This window comes from Oncorhynchus nerka, linkage group LG27 (assembly GCF_034236695.1).
Source record: "Oncorhynchus nerka isolate Pitt River linkage group LG27, Oner_Uvic_2.0, whole genome shotgun sequence".
Classification (NCBI taxonomy): Eukaryota; Metazoa; Chordata; class Actinopteri; order Salmoniformes; family Salmonidae; genus Oncorhynchus; species Oncorhynchus nerka.
The window spans coordinates 49,639,368-49,657,595 of record NC_088422.1 but is presented as its reverse complement, the minus strand read 5'-3'; the positions used below and the strand labels follow the sequence as shown (position 1 = coordinate 49,657,595).

The window sequence follows — 18,228 nt, the reverse complement described above, 5'->3', positions numbered from 1 at the left end:
TATCTATAATTTTGATGGTATTTTATGTTTTTGAATACTAAAAGTTCTAAATATGCTTTCGGAATATCCCCTGACCCTAATGTGGCAACACATAAATTAATTTCAATGGGTCTTTTTCCATTTATACTGTTCAATCCAACCCCAAACCAAAAATAATTTTCAGCATTTTCATACATTTCTGCATTTCCTGCACTTTTACTATCATTTCCACACTGTACCATGCTGCATGATATGGGCAACAAATCTGTCACTCAAGAAGAGAGCAGTTGCTGAACTACGGAGTCACAAGCACTTTCTTACTTTCTTGACGTTCCCTCTGCATGGTCAGAGGGATGCAGCAATGTTGGTGACATGCTGATTTCCACAAGCGTTCTATAATTACACTATTAGTGTGTGTACTTTACTGTCTTAAAACGACTGTTTGCCTGTTTATTGCTAAAATGATTTGTGTTAGCAGCTAATGGTAATCTATAAAGTGCTCGTGACTCCGTGGTCCAGCAACGGCTCTCTTCTTGAGTGACAGGGTGCAGGACTGGGCGAAGGTTAGCGGAATGCAGAAGCAGGAGAGAGACGTATAGACGTAGGAGAGAGAAGTAGCAAACAGAGTAAAACCATACAAACAGACATTATGTGTGCTGGAGTTGTGTATCACATTTAACAAACCAAACATTGAAATATCATCATAGAAAGTAAAGTAAAAACTCAAACCAGTCCGTTCATCTATACCGGTATATAGTAAAATACGATATACCGCCCAGCCCTAGTTTTGGTAGTGTTGGTATCAATATGGACCCCAGCCAAAAACACCCAATTCCACCTATTGCAATTTGATAGATAGGACCTTTTATTTGAATCTACACCTTCTTAATATTAAGTTGAACCTCCCCCTCTTTTACCCTCAGAACAGCATCAATTCCTCAGGGTATGGACTCTACAAGGTGTTGAAATCAATCCACAGGGATGCTGGCCCTTGTTGACTCCAGTGCTTCACACAGTTGTGTCAAGTTGGCTGGATGGATGTCCTTTGGGTGGTGGACATTCTTGATACATACGGGAAACTGTTGAGCGTGAAAACCCCAGCAGCATTGCAGTTCTTGACACACTTAAACTGGTGCGCCTGGCACCTACTACCATTCCCCATTCAAAGGCTTTCAAATATTTTGTCTTGCCCATTCACCCTCTGAATGGCACACAAACACAATCCATGTGCCAATTGTCTCAAGACTTTAAAATCCTTAAAAATCTCCTCCCCTTCATCTACACTGATTGAAGTGGATTTAACAAGTGACATCAATAAGGGATCATAGCTTTCACCTGGTCAGTCTGTCATGGAAAAATCTGTTGTTAATGTTTTGTATACTCAGTGTATGTTTTTCTCGAGTCATAATACCAGGTTGTCCAAACACTCTTAGAAAAGAAGGTGCTATCTAGAACCTAAAAGGGTTATTTGGCTGTCCCCATAGGACAACCCCTTTGAGTAACTATTTTTGCTTACAGGTTCTAAACATTCACCCTTTGCAGAGAGGGTTCTACATGGAACCAAACACGGTTCTCTTATGGGGACAGCTGAAGAACCCTTTTCGAAAACATTTTGTGTGTACCACCATAGGGTGAAGGGGGACCTGTAACAGTGATTTCGATCAGATAAACAGATAATCTGCAGAGATATTTTTATATTTTTTTATTTCACCTTTATTTAACCAGGTAGGCAAGTTGAGAACAAGTTGTCATTTACAATTGCGACCTGGCCAAGATAAAGCAAAGCAGTTCGACACATACAACGACACAGAGTTACACATGGAGTAAAACAAACATACAGTCAATAATACAGTATAAACAAGTCTATATACGATGTGAGCAAATGAGGTGAGATAAGGGAGGTAAAGGCAAAAAAAGGCCACGGTGGCAAAGTAAATACAATATAGCAAGTAAAACACTGGAATGGTAGATTTGCAATGGAAGAATGTGCAAAGTAGAAATAAAAATAATGGGGTGCAAAGGAGCAAAATAAATAAATAAATAAAATACAGTAGGGAAAGAGGTAGTTGTTTGGGCTACATTATAGGTGGGCTATGTACAGGTGCAGTAATCTGTGAGCTGCTCTGACAGTTGGTGCTTAAAGCTAGTGAGGGAGATAAGTGTTTCCAGTTTCAGAGATTTTTGTAGTTCGTTCCAGTCATTGGCAGCAGAGAACTGGAAGGAGAGGCGGCCAAAGAAAGAATTGGTTTTGGGGGTGACTAGAGAGATATACCTGCTGGAGCGTGTGCTACAGGTGGGAGATGCTATGGTGACCAGCGAGCTGATATATATATATATATATAGATATAGATATAGCTCTCCATGTACTCACCTAAGATTGTACTTTTCTATACCACGTATCTTATGGCTGTATTCAAAACCAAACTAATCTTATTTTAAGTGCATATAAAAATCTGCCAATGGTGTACAACGTCTGCCAATGTTGTAAAGGCTTGATAGAACTGCAATACAGAACACATATATGCCCTGAATCTACACCCAGAGCTGTATTGGTGTGTATGCTCTAAAAGGTAGTCTTTCTAGAGAAATGCTAAAGTATTTATTTGAGACATAATATTAAGTTATCCATACTACCAGAGGGCGAAGGGGTACCTATTGGAATGATTTTGACCAGATAGACAGATCACCTGCTTGTGTTCACCTTCATACAACCGACTGGGGTCATTTTGACCACAGAGGTATATTTGTCATCATTAGCACCAACGGTGGTTTATTAAATTCTTCCTATTTTTCATGACTTTATCAATCAACTTGTTTTTAATCCATTAAAGATTCTAAGCTTAGTTGCAGTCAAAACTGCTCATAAAAGTCTGTCAGTGGTATGAATACTTCACTGTAATTCAGAAACCAGCTACCCTCTATATGTACACATAGTGCAGTGTGTGTGTATTCTCTGAAAATAGTTATTTTACAGGAAACGTTCTATAAATACCAGAAATCCTATAATATCCATATTCTATATGTGAAACTTGTTATGGTATTTGTGTTGCTATACCATTTGGTTTGAAGGGACCGAGGATTTGGGCATGGTGTTTTAAGCATCCTACCATAGGCTCTACCATTCCTATTGTTTCACTAGCAGCAATGCTAATTCTGGCTATGGAGTAAGTAAATAAAGAAAACTAAGCTATATTTTTGGTCATAGTCTTTTAGGATCAATGGATGAAATGTTGACGAACCGGCACTTTAAATGGCAATCGTTTTTACCACATAAATATGACAATGTATATTTAGGACCCCTTTAGGTATAAAAATATATATAAAATAATAATTTTTTTAAGATATTGAATTTGGCCTTTACTACCAATTCCCATAGAAACACATTGAATATCACATTCATAAATGGCATATTTATTTTATTTTTAAATAAGGTTTTGAAGTATCTGTCCTATATCTAGGAGCTACAGGAAAGCTCAGGAAATTAATATTTTTAATACACATATTTAACCCCTTTTTTTGGGTATGCAGAAAACTACCTCCCTATTTCCATTCATTTTATAAACCGGGTAGCAGTTACTTTCAGACGAGTCCCGTGACACTTTTGGGGGGGTCGTAGAGCAAAACGGAGACCACCGTTATGTTATTTATATTGACAAATGCGTCAATAGACTCTGAGGGTTATTGCCACACTAAATCCAACATCTAATGCATGGATGGTGTTGTAAAGCTGTCTATACTGTATGTCTCCAACGCAGAGCATATAAAGCATTGAGCGACAGTATAAGCCCACTGAAACCTTGTCATAAAGCACAGGAGCTGCTTCCTTTCCTTTCTCACTCAGGTCCAGCACCGTGGATTATTTTGGGACGTGCAATTACACTGTTGAAGCTAAATCGTAAACCACCAGACTTGCCTTCCGTAGCTCTAACTGTAGTGCTGCTGTGGGTTGTTACGTAGGCCTGCTGTAGCTGGGTCGTTCCACAAAATTGGTGCTTTTTGGACATGCAAACTGTTTAAGAAATTAACTTCAAAATATCTCTTCCTTCAACATTTCAGTTGCATGGTGGATATGTTTAGCCTACAGACTTAGAAGAAGAAAAAATATCTCAGGCATTAAATCCTGTTAACTAAGAATATTTTATTTGATCTGCACTTATACGGTACCAAAATATATGTCCAAAATAAATACCCTCTTACTGACACTTACAGTTGATGTCGGAAATTTACATACACTTAGGTTGGAGTCATTAAAACTCGTTTTTCAACCACTCCATACATTTCTTGTTAACAAACTATAGTTTTGGCAGGTCGGTTAGGACATCTACTTTGTGCATGACATAAGTACGTTTTTCAACAATTGTTTACCGACAGATTATTTCACTTATAAATCACTGTATCACAATTCCAGGGGGTCAGAAGTTTACATACACTAAGTTGACTGTGCCTTTAAACAGCATGGAAAATTCCAGAAAATTATGTCATGGCTTTAGAAGCTTCTGATAGGCTAATTGACATAATTTGAGTTAATTGGAGGTGTATCTGTTAATGTATTTTAAGGCCTACCTTCAAACTCAGTGCCTCTTTGCTTTTTATCATGGGAAAATCAAAAGAAATCAGCCAAGACCTCGGAGAAAAAAATTGTAGACCTCCACAAGTCTGATTCATCCTTGGGAGCAATTTCCAAATGCCTGAAGGTACCACGTTCATCTGTACAAACAATAGTACGCAAGTATAAACACCATGGGACCACGCAGCCATCATACCACTCAGGAAGGAGACGCGTTCTGTCTCCTAGAGATGAATGTACTTGTGAAGATGCTGGAGGAAACAGGTACAAAAGTATCTCTATCCACAGTAAAACGAGTCCTATATTGACACAACCTGAAAGGCCGCTCAACAAGGAAGAAGCCACTGCTCCAAAACCGCCATAAAAAAGCCAGATTACGGTTTGCATCTGCACATTGGGACAAAGATTGTACTTTTTGGAGAAATGTCTGATGAAACAAAAATATAATTGTTTGGCCATAATGACCATCATTTTGTTTGGAGGAAAAAGGGGGAGGCTTGCAATCCGAAGATCACCACCCCAGCCGTGAAGCACGGGGGTGGCAGTATCATGTTGTGGGGGTGCTTTGCTGCAGGAGGGACTGGTGCACTTCACAAAATAATTACATCATGAGGATGGAAAAGTATGTGGATATATTGAAGCAACATCTCAAGACATCAGTCAAGAAGTTAAAGCTTGGTCACAAAAATGTGTCTTCCAAATGGACAATGACCCCATGCATACTTCCAAAATTGACAACAAAGTCAAGGTATTGGAGTGGCCATCACAAAGCCCTGACCTCAATCTCAGGGAAAATTTGTGGGCAAAACTGAAAAAGCATGTGCGAGCAAGGAGACCTACAAACCTGATTGCGTTACACCAGCTCTGTCAGGAGGAATGGGCCAAAATTTAATCCAACTTATTGTGGGAAGCTTGTGAAAGGCTACCCAAAATATTTGACCCAAGTTATACAATTTAAAGTCAATGCTACCAAATACTAATTGAGTGTATGTAAACTTCTGACCCACTGGGAACGTGATGAAAGAAATAAAAGCTGAAATAAATCATTCTCTCTACTATTATTCTGACATTTCACATTCTTAAAATGAAGTGGTGATCCTAACTGACCTAAGACAGGGAATTTTTACTTGGATTAAATGTCAGGAATTGTGAAAAAGGTGTATGTAACTTCCCAACTATTATTTAATAAACGCATGTTTGTGATTTACATTTTTCTTTTCTTAATATTTCTTTAAGTATCCCTTGTACAATTTAAACTAACATAATGTCAACCTGATAAAGTTACCATTAGGCCTCTAACAGGGTTGACAATAAGAGGTTTTAGGTGAAGATCGGCCATTACTCATGTGGTGAAGAGCATGGGACCACATGGTGTTCATCAAATTAGGAATTATTTATATGTTTTAGGGCTGGGCGATATGGCAAATAAATTATCACTATCTATATATTTTCATTCGATAATTATCACGATATTAATCAAATAATGTTTAAAAGGTGTATGTCTTCTTCAAACTCAAGAATGCCTGAACAATCCGTGGTTAGAGCGTTGGGCCAGTAACCGAAAGGTTGCTAGATCGAATGCCTGAGCTGACAAGGTAAAAATATGTCGTTCTACCCCTGAACAAGGCAGTTAACCCACTGTTCCCCGATAGGCCGTCATTGTAAATAAGAATTTGTTCTTAACTGACTTGCCTAGTTAAATAAAGGTTCATTTTTTTAAATTATGTGAGCTACACTTACATTTATATTTGAAGGAAAATTGTTCCATGTTTGCGGCCAGGGAGCACATACCTGGGGTCAATTAAATTGATAAGCCTCTTGAAACCTTCCTTTTCGACTGTGCTAATTGGTAGCTTGTCCTTAGCAATGCAATGCATAATAAAATTTGTGATGTCTTTGTCTTCTCGGTGTTTGCTTGTAGTGCATAAACGTTGACTGCTTCAAGCAAACATCCCTAGATTGGCTGGTGCTTGAGGGACGTCTTTCAATACCATGGCACAAACTCAAACTTCCTCCATGTTCCAAAGAGTGATTTTGCTTCAGATGTTGAAATAGGTTTGTCGTATTACCAGACTTCGTAGCCAGCCCTCTACGGCACAATTTGCACCAAAACATTGCTCTGATTTTTGACGGACTTCAAAAAGCCAAACCACTTCCAAATGACTGAAACAGTTTAACCCTTTTTATCAATAATTTCTTCGTTGGAAGCTGCTCCTTCTCCATGGCTATCACTGCCACTGTTTTCGCCTACATCACTCATTTTTCGTGATTAATAGTGGCTACTCCATCACTCGAGGTGCTAAGTGTTTTTTAGTGGGCTAATACCTCTCCACGTGCATATTGTCACTTCTCCAAATGATGTAACCTGCTGTGAATAATTTCTCTTGTGGGAATGGTATGTTATTTTAAAGGGGTAAAATGTTTGCGCTAATCACATTAATACAAATAATAATCTTCTGAAATTACTTTGTCGAAACAGCAAAATCACTAGGCCTTTACAATGATGGGGAAATTTAGTAATCTTTGGATTCATTTGACTGAACTCTTCCTAAAAGTGACACAGGGTTGACAGAGGGACATGTCAAAATGCTGAATTTAATTGAATTCTCCATGTGGACTATATTGAAGTGCACTTAATTTAGTATAACAGATTTTTAATATTGGCGCATCATTTCTACTTGAGTTTTGACTGTAGTGTTGCTTTTAATTCAATCCCTTTTTGACAGCATCCCCTTTGATTTGAACTAAACCTTCCATACATATTAGAAGTGCTTAGAAAGTGACATTTTGGACCTGAATGCCAAAACATTCAGTTCACCCATTTTGCATACCTCTCCATATCATGAGACATCCATGTCTTCATCACTGGAAAAGATAAACGGTTGAGATTGATATTTTTTTCAAAGTTTACAAACAGGATGTCAAACTATAAAAAAAATAGAAGAAAAAAACCCATTCACATCCATTATCTTGTAGCTTTCTAACTGTCTTATGGAATAGGCTACGTAGGCCTATGCTGTTTCTCTCTGTGGTGTGTTTAAGCCTCCCAAAAAGAGACCTGGCCGAGTGTGTACTTTCCAGGCGCAGTTGTTGTTGGTTGTGGTGTCTGTGAGTCTCAAATAAGTGTGTGCGTGTGTGTGTGTGTGTGTGTGTGTGTGTGTGTGTGTGAAAAATGAAAAAGAGTAAAATGTGTGTATTTCAGTGTGTGAGTGTGTCTCTCAGTGTGTCCCTCTCCATTATATGTAGGGTGTGTGTGTGTGCTCGTCCATGTGTCTCTACCAGGCCCCATTACATGCACTGAGTGTGTAGCTTTCTGATTTCCCAGCAGCCTTCAGTCATTCCAGCTATGCGGGGCGAGGTGCGAGTGGCCCAGAAGAGGAGGGGAAAGGCCACACGGCCCCCCTCCCCCTCCACCCCTCCATGCCCCAGTCGGCTGACAAGATAAATCACTTTAACGTCTCTTCAGAGAGATACAGGAAAAAATAAAGAGCACTGTGTTAAGATATTGACTCTGGTAGCTGGGAGCTCTGCCTAGCCCACCTGCACACACAAACCAGCTGTGCTCAAGGCAGGGAAGACATGCAAGGAGTGTGGGCTTCACTCGCTCCTCCTTATGGATGTGTTGTTGAATTGTTTGTTGAAATATGTGACAACATGAATGTGTGTATGTGTGTGTCTGTGAAAGTGTTAATATTCATCTCTGAATAGCTGAAGTTTAACCCTGGCTTTCCCTTTTCCAACGGTGTAATATTTTCCAAATGGTGTAATATCAGTGATAACGTCAAGCACGCCCCCCATTCTCATCGACGGGGCTGCAGTGGAGCAGGTTGAGAGCTTCAAGTTCCTTGGTGTCCACATCACCAATAAACTAACATGGCCCATGCAGACCAAGACAGTCGTGAAGAGGGCACAACAAAACCTATTCCCCCTCAGGAGACTGAAAAGATTTGGCATGGGTCCTCAGATCCTCAAAAAGTTCTACAGCTGCACCATCAAGAGCATCTTGACTGGTTGCATCACTGTCTGACAGAGGGTAGTGCGTACGGCCCAGTACATCACTGGGGCCAAGCTTCCTGCCATCCAGGACCTCTATACGGTGTCAGAGGAAGGCCCTAAAAATAGTCAAAAACGCCAGCCACCCTAGTCAAACTGTCCTCTCTGCTACCGCACAGCAAGTGGTACCTGAGCGCCAAGTCTAGGTCCAAGAGGCTTCTAAACAGCTTCTACCCTCAAGCCATAAGACTCCTGAACATCTAATCAAATGGCTACCCAGACTATTTGCAATGCCCCTCCCCCCCTCTTTTACACTGCTGCTATTCTCTGTTGTTATCATCTATGCATAGTCACTTTAATAACTCTACCTACATGTACATATTACCTCAACTAACCGGTGCCCCCACGCATTGACCCTGTACACCACTGTATATAGTCTCGCTATTGTTATTTTACTGCTGCTCTTTAAATACTTGTTACTTTTATTTCTTATTCTTATCCATATTTTTTTAAACTGCATTGTTGGTTAGGGTCTCGTAAGTAAGCATTTCACTGTTGTATTCGGCTCATGTGACTAATAACATTTTATTTGAAGGAGAAAGGAATGTTGTGAACTGGTGCAGTTAGTACAGTTTGATTTAGTTCAAACTGATAAAGCAAATATTTGTAACTAAACTGCTCTGATTATTTTTGAACGTGGATTTTCATACTTCAGTAATATTGACATGAAAAGCGGCATACTTGGTTTAAAAAACAACAACAAACAAAACAACACAAATGCTTTTGTGTTTTTACCTTCTCACGTGTCACACTCACACACTGATCTGACAGTGTTTGCTGACTTTGTGGTGGGAACCTCAGGGGAACCTATTATTCAGACTTATAGTATATTCTATTACCACCATTAGCACGCCAGCCAAGGACAGAAGGCAGACACACTGCTGTGCTGGCAGAAAATGATATTAGAAAAGACCCCTTGTATAACATTCAGAGAAACTATGGCTCCTTCATAGCAATGTTAATGTTATACACTGTCATGATGTGCCCTGGGGGGAGGATCATAGCCCCCCCTCCTCTCTCTCTCTCATTCTCTCTCTCTCTCTCTCTCTCTCTCTCTCTCTCTCTCTCTCTCTCCACAGTTTTATGACGTGTACATGTCCCAGCTGTCAGGTTTACATCTAAATATTGTGAAACGTATGTGATTAAACATGAAACTATTTGTGAAAAGATGTAATGGTATTCACCTTCTAAATGAGAGTATGGATTTTCATATAAAGATTAACTAGTCAGTGGCCACACCCCCGTGAGCCCAGACATCAGATTAGCATCATAGAACCACACCTTCTTTGACCGAGGATAAAACCCTCTCCTGAAGAAATTTGCACCAGAGTAGAAAACATGCAGCTGATGCGACATGTTGAAATAGTTGGCACTACAAATCTACCAAAGGACAAGACCATACCACGTGGAGCTTTGGCTACACAGCTGGAAATGGTTAATCTCTGAGACTATAGATCACTACAGAATAAGAGAAAATCTTAGATGTATAATTACTAGTCTGCAGCTAGACATTATGTACGTCTAGAACGAGAATAGAGACAACCGATGAAGCATCTGTTCTATGAGAACATTTCTGAATGGTACTCTGAAGCATCCATTCTAACCATCTACAGTCACGAAATACATTGTGTCTTCTGGGAAAGTTAACCAGAGACTGATGAACCCTACAGGACGATCGAGGATTTCAACAGAGAAGACAACATCGACAGACGGGCGTAAATATATATACATTGCAATTATTCTCAAATGAGCGGCCGTTCATGTACAAAGGATTAGCATTTCAATAAATATAATTATAAACTTTGTGTAGTGAATCAATTTTGTTTTCCCCGCTCTTTCTCAGTCCCCACCCATTTCCTTTGACTACCAAGCCGTCATATCGGCTTAGCCCACTACGGGCTTTTCTATCATTGTTAGTAACTAATATCTACTGTTTGTTTGTGATGCATTTCTGTGATTATTTAGTTAATTAGTAAATAAATAATTAAGCCAATTTGTATATTGCTGATTCATTATGGAAACTAAGATTCGTACAGATAACCAAGAATGTTACTACATTTGGAATGAGACTAATGAGGTAAAGATTAATAATAATTAATAGAAGACTGTACTCGATAAGATATAAAAAATATCTGAAGAGTCGATTCGGGAAATAGAGACTATAAAAACTTTACGTGGTGCCCCGACTTCCTAGTTAATTAAAGTTTACATGATTAGCTTAATCTAATCATAATATTTCTGACCGGATGTTCTGTTCCTTTTCTCTTTGTTTACAGGGGAGCCTTTTCAGTGGTGCGCAGATGTGTCAAGCTGTGTACTGGACAGGAATATGCCGCCAAAATAATCAACACCAAAAAGCTATCTGCAAGAGGTAAGCAATTTTAAGCTCTGTGCTATCTTTTTTTAATGTTTACATTTAGGTTGCACTGTTGTATCCTACTATCCATGAACCATCTGAATAGGCCATGATCCAGGGTTGGTCAACCTTGGGGGACCCCTATTATTAATACTATTTACAAACACCTTATATTCATCAGCATTAAAAAGACGTATCGTACAGTATACTGTATATTGTCATGAAAAAGCAATGGCCTGTATTTCCCACTCGTATTTGCCACTCGTCGTAATGTTAATCAGTATCACACGTGTCGGGTAACTGTTTTAGAAAAAGCCAAGGCCAAATGCCATGGCCATGAGATCCACTCAGGGCCTCTAGGTCCACAATGACTGCAGGGTGTGTTTCATGCCTCCAGCTGCACAGTGTAAATCTCCTGCTGCCCTCTCTGCCTCGTAACTGGAGCCCTAAGGCGGCTCTGCCCCGCCAGGTGTCAGCAGACCCGGGTTCAAATACTATTTGAAATCTTTCAAATACTTTTAGCATTTGCATGAGCCTGCCTTTGGTGCGGAGTTTGCAGTGTTCTTCTACAACTATTTAATTGGTTCCATTGCACCAGGCAAACTCAGTCAAGCACAGCTAAAGTATATGAATTGATTTTAAATAGTATTTGAACCCAGGTCTGACAGCCAGACAGATGAGGGCTAGTTGTAATTGTGGTGAACAAACATTTCAACAGGTTTTAGTGGAGGGGATCCTCCTGGAACTTGAAGAGGACGGTGTTAGCTCTCTCTCTCTCTCTTTGTTTGGTGGCAACTGTCGGACTAGTTTTAGAATGACACAACAGGGACTTGAATCTGAGTCGTTGGGGTCAATTCCACTTTTGACTTTGGGAATTAAAATGGCTGACCCCCACTCAGCTTGACAATTTTTTTTTGTCCATTTTAAATGGTTGTGTTGCCTCAGGATGATCAGATGTCATAGATCTATTTTGATACAAATGATTTAGTTTGATTTGGAATCTTTTTGGTATTCATTTCCAGGTTGTTGTCTATACAGTAGCTGAATTGAAGATACAAGGACTTGTTTATCTCCAATCATTTTAGGCAACAGTTTGTTGTGAAGGCTCTGGCTGTCTGTCCTTCCTCGTAGTCGGCCTGGGGATCTAGGGACACATTAGTGAATGTAATGACATTACTGCCATGACCAGATTATCCTGCCTGCATTACCATAAGGCCCCGGCTAACACTAGTCACGCAGATTGACTTGATGAGACTGTTACACACCAGAAGTTTTAATCAGGGCAGAGAAAAAGGGGGAGAGAGAGAAAGTCAAAACAGCAGGACCAGGCTATGTTTCAACTTGTCAACTTGTCAAAGGAGTAGATAAGAATTTGTAAATAAGAATTTGTTCTTAACTGATTCCATATCTGTTATTTCATAGTTTTGATGTCTTCACTATTATTCTACAATGTAGAAAATAGTAGAAATATAGAACAATCCTGGAATGAGTAGGTATGTCCAAACTTTTGACTGGTACTTGCTGGAATGGAAAATATGGTGCTGTACAACGTGACGGTCGGCTGTACAATACTGGGCTATTTAGCTAAAGAATCCCCGCAGGGCACGATGAAGGAGTAGGATGTCCTTGTAATAGGAATTTGTTCTTAAAGGCATCGTCAACTTAGTGTATGTTAACTTCTGACCCACTGGAATTGTGATACAGTGAATTATAAATGAAATAATCTATCTGTAAACAATTGTTGGAAAAATTACTTGTGTCATGCACACAGTAGATGTCCAAACTGACTTGCCAACACTATAGTTGGATAACAAGAAATGTATGGAGTGGTTGAAAAATGATTTTTAGTGACTTCCGACTTCAACTGTAGCTCAAATTGGGGAGGGGGGGGGGGGTCATACCTAGCTTGGCTATTAGACAATTCTTTAGTAAAGGTCTATTTTTCAGCTAATAGCCTATCCTGCTATGCTTGTGAAAAACTAATAATAACACTTTTTCCACATGTTAAAGATTCCAATTGACAAAGTGTTTTTAGCCACAATTGGCCCCAACCCCAATTAATACATTTGGGCACAATCGATAGCTTGCTGGACATAGATCTAGAATGTTGAGGGTTCAAAACCTGCTTCCTGCTTGTTTCATTACATTATTATGCCGGTCTCAGAGAAAATATACTGGATTGTTACTCCCATCTCGTTCTTCGCTCTTTTCCACTCGTCATTCAGCACGCTTGTGGGCGTGCTGGCAGGATGTACTGTTTTTTATTCTGTATATATGAATTACAAATCAGCCTTTACTTAAATCAGGTTTCTAGTCTATTGCATAGTTACAATGTGTAATCATTGATGTCCCAGGAGCAAGAGTGGTAAATACTGTTGAAGTGTATAATTGTAATACATACATGAAGGCACAGCATCGTTCAAATAATGAAATTTGATACACCTGGTATTGGATATGACTGATATCGCTAAATAGTAATTTTCGTAATTTACTTTATGACCAAAAAATATACACAATCGTTGGTCTCTACATGAACTAACATTTTCCTCTCAGTTGTAAATGTTTTGCTTGACTCGTTATGACGTTATAACTACTTACATTTGCTTCCCCAATAGTGTTTTGTCAGCCATCTTTGCTGAAGAAAGTCACCACGGATGGGTGTCTGGAGTCAAATTCGTCATTGGAACCACTCAATATGATTGGCCATGTAAAAATATTGGGACCCAAATGCATATTGAGTGCTCTACCTCCCCCTTGTGGTGGTCTGGAGCAATGAAGCCGTGACACTGGGTACCTCTAAGTCCCGCGGTGTAAGCTTGCAACTTTTAAAGGAGGAACCACTGGATTACTTTTGATTACTAGAAAGTGTTTTACTCAATTATTTAGATCAATGGTAAGCTCACCCATGATGTGATGAATTGCAAATAGTAATTGCTATTAGCTAATTCATATTGTGGTTTCTGACAGCCGAGAGTTATCTAAATACATCAATCTTTCTTCAGTTAGCACTAGCACTAGGACTCATGTTGCCTACATTTTCCGGTTTGGTTGATTGTGTGTGCTGTCGCTACGTCTGTGAATGAATGAACATTGCATCCAAAAATAAACTGGTCGCATTCAGGACATAACTTTGTAAGGACTGTGTTTGTGCAAAATGTTTCTGTGAAAAAACAGTGTGGCTAGCTCAAATCCTGACTGCTGAAACTGAAACTGAATGTTCTAAATAAGCGTTCTTATCTTACGGGTTTGAATGTATGCTGCAAGGACCACTGTAGAATGATCACACACGTTTGTTGGTACATGTGAAAAGGTCAATTATAATCAACATAATAATTCACATTTCCTGTTTCTGCAGGGTTATTTTCCTGCTGTAGAAAACTGGCTCAAATTAAGATTCTACATCTCTATATACAGTGCATTTGGAAAGTAATTGACTTTTTCCACATTTTGTTACGTTACAACCTTGTTCTAAAATTGATTAAATAAATGAACATCTTCATCAATATACACACAAAATCCCATAATGACAAAGCCAAACAGTTTTGTAATTTTCTTTGCAAATGTTTTAAAAATAAAAAACAGATACCTTATTTACATAACTATTCAGACCCTTTGCTATGGGACTCCAAATTGAGCTCAGGTGTATCCTGTTTCCATTTATTGTCCTTGGTATGTTTATACCACTTGATTGGAGTCCACCTGTGGTAAATTCAATTGATTGGACATGATTTGGAAAGGCACATACCTATCGATATAAGATGCCACAGTTGGCAATGATTGTCAGCGCACAAACCAAGCCATGAGGTCGAAGGAATTGCCCGTAGCGCTCCGAAACAAGATTCTGTCGAGACACAGATCTGGGGAAGAGTACCAAAACATTTCTGTGACATTGAAGGTCCCTAAGAATACAGTGGCCTCCATCAGTCTTAAATGGAAAAAGTTCGGAACCATCAAGACTTCCTAGAGCTGGCTGCCTTGCCAAACTGAGCAATCAGGGGAGAAGAGCCTTGGTCAGGGAGGTGACCAAGAACCTGATGGTCAATCAGCCAGCTCCAGAGTTACTCTGTGGAGATGGTTGTCCTTCTGCAAGGTTCTCCCATCTCTGCAGCACTCCACCAATCAGGCCATTATGGTAGTGTGGCCAGACGGAAAACACTCCTCAGTAAAAGGCACATGACAGCCCGTTTAGACTATGACAAAAGGTACCTAAAGGACTCTCAGGCCAATGAGAAGCAAGATTCTCTGGTTAGATGAAACCAAGATTGAACTCTTTGGCCTGAATGCCAAGCGTCATGTCTGGAGGAAACCAGGCACCGCTTATCACCTGGCCAATACCATCCCTACAGTGAAGCACGGTGGTGGCAGCATCATGCTGTGGGATTTTCTTTCAGTGGCAGGGACTGGGAGACTTGTCAGGATTGAGGGAAAGAGGAATGGAGCAAAGTACAGAGATCCTTGGTGAAAACCTGCTCCAGACCTCTCAGGACCTCAGACTGGGGCGAAGGTTCACCTTCCAACAGGACAATGACCCTTAGCACACAGTCAAGAGAACGCAGGATTGGCTTCGGGCCAGGTCTCTGAATGTTCTTGAGTGGCCCAGCCAGAGCCCGGACTTGAACCCTATTGAACATCTCTGGAGAGACCTGAAAATAGCTGTGCAGTGACGCTCCCCATCCAACCTGACAGAGCTTGAGAGGATCTGCAGAGAAGAATGGGAGAAACTCCTCAAATACAGGTGTGCCAAGCATGTAGCGTCATACCCAAGAAGACTTGAGGCTGTAATTGCTGCCTACGATGCTTTAACAAAGTACTGGGTCTGAATACTTATGTAAAGGTGATATTTCTAACCCTGTTTTTGCTTTGTCATTATGATGTATTGTGTGTACATTTGGGGGCAATTTCATCCATTTTAGAATGAGGCTGTAATGTAACAAAATGTGGATAAAGTGAAGGGGTCTGAATACTTGCTTAAATGCACTGTAGTTTGAAAAGAAATGAAACATTATGTCTAATTGTGCTGTATTGTACTACTGCGTGTACAAAACCCTCAGAACAGCCTAAATTCCTCAGGGCATGGACTCTATGAGGTGTCGAAAGCGTTCCACAGGGATGCTGGCCCATATTGACTCCAGTGCTTCCCACGATTGTGTCAAGTTGACTGGATGTCCTTTGGGTGGTGGACCATTCTTGAGCGTGAAAAGCCCAGCAGCGTTGCAGTTCTTGACACATTCAAACTGGTGCGCCTGGCACCTTACCCCGTTCAAAGGCACTTAAATCTTTTGTCTTGCCCATTCACCCTCTGAATGGCACACATACACAATCCATGTCTTAATTGTCTCAACCTGTCTCCTCCCCTTACACTGATTTGAAGTGGATTTAACAGGTGACATCAGTAAGGGATCATAGCTTTTGCCTGGATTCACCTGGTCAGTCTATGTCATGGAAAAAGCAAGTGTTCTTAATAGTTTGTGTACACAGTGTATATACTCTCTACCTATATGGCAGAAGATAGCTAGCTGTGTGTTATGTATCTACTGTACCTCAATGTCCTAGTATTTGAGTTGAGGGGATGTAGGCTACAGGCTTAGATCAGTGGTCTCAAACAGCGGTACTAGAACCCCTGGTGGTACTTGAGAAGACTCATGAGACCATAGGCCTACTGGTAAAATGCACATGAGGGGGTGCTTCACGGCTACTGTTCTTGATGTTTCACTACATGGGCTTTAGTCAACATATTACCCATTCAAAGATACATTTCATTTCGGTGAAACAAATGGACATGAACATGATTTTGACTTGTCAAATCGTATTTATGTTTTTGTTCAAATCAAATGTTGCAAGATATGATGAAATAGGCAATGGAGCAGGAGGATTTCGAGGAAAAGAGAGTGAGATTGACAGATGAATGTGTGTGAGGGGGTGGGGGGGATAGAGATAGAGAAGGCACCCCAGGCACTTGGAAGCTGGGGGCCATGCGTCTGTGCTTCTACATGCCTTTAGCACGGGACTCTCATCTGACACACACACACACACACACCCACCCACCGAGAGTCCTAATGCTAGCCTACTCGACTTGTATTGGATACAGTAGAAGATTCGGCCTGTCCCTTATTCCCTTATTCATGAGTAAGGTGGAAAATATGGTTGCCTTCCAATCCAATACCATGATGAGTCACAGTCATAAACTCTTCTCATAGACACCATTAGGTTAGAACAAACTCAGTCGTACATTACAAATGCCGTATCTTAATTTGAACCAGTTTCTCACAGCAGGAAAATAATTCTGCAGCAACTGGAACTGTGAATTATTATGTGGATGGATGATTTTTTTGTAGGGGCAAATCAAGTCTGAACATAGAATATTCTACAATTACTTGAAACAACTGAACATTATGAAACATCAAAGAAACCAGGCCTGCTCTTCATAGCAGATTTTGAAAAGGCTTTTGATAAAGACGACTAGAATTTATATATAAATGCCTGGATTACTTTAATTTTGATGAATCTCTTATACAATTGGTTAAAGTTATGTACATCAACCCCAGATGTAAAATAGTGGTAATGGTAAATAATGGTTATTTCTCAGAAAGTATTGAGCTTTTAAGAGGAGTAAAACAAGGCTGTCTGTTGTCTCCATATCTATTTATGGCCATTGAAATACTAGCTATTAAAATTAGATCCAACAAGAACATCAAGGGGATAGAAATCCAGGAGATAAAAACTAAAGTTTCAATGTATGCCGTGACTCTAGTTTTTTCTTAAATCCACAATATGGATCCCTGCACAGTCTTGATCACTTTTCTAGCCTCTCTGGATTAAAACCAAATTATGAAAAGTGTATCATATTACGTATTGGATCGTTAAAAAATAGTGTTTACACTACCTTGTAGTTTACCAATAAAATGGGCGGATGGTGAATTAGCCGCACTTGGTAATGACATCTCAAAAAATATAAATTAACTTACCACAATTAATCGCAATAGAAAGTTAGCAAAAATAGATAAGGTTCTGCAACCATGGAGAGGTAAATACTTGTTTATTTATGGAAAAATCACATTGATTAACTCTTTGGTCCTATCACAGTTTACTTACTTACGAATGGCACTGCCTACTCCAGATCATTTGTTTTTTAAATAATATGAGCAAAAAATATTTCATTTGGTTTGGAATGCTAAACCAGACAAAATTAAACATGCCTATTTATATAATGAATATGAGTTTGGGGGGCTAACATGTTAAAATATTAAAGCTTCAAACCTCTCACTAAAAGCTT

At 39.8% G+C, this 18,228-nt stretch overlaps 1 protein-coding gene across 26 annotated transcripts in view; it reads left to right on the top strand.

The window, feature by feature from the left end:
- Window positions 1-18,228, top strand: part of camk2b1 (calcium/calmodulin-dependent protein kinase (CaM kinase) II beta 1) — an 89,645-nt gene that overhangs the window by 1,431 nt on the left and 69,986 nt on the right. For all 26 annotated transcript variants that reach the window (XM_065011753.1, XM_065011732.1, XM_065011735.1 and 23 more), the window contains exon 2: window positions 10,876-10,970. In XM_065011753.1, coding sequence (XP_064867825.1) covers window positions 10,876-10,970 — 95 coding nt within the window. The remainder of the gene's footprint in view (window positions 1-10,875; window positions 10,971-18,228) is intronic.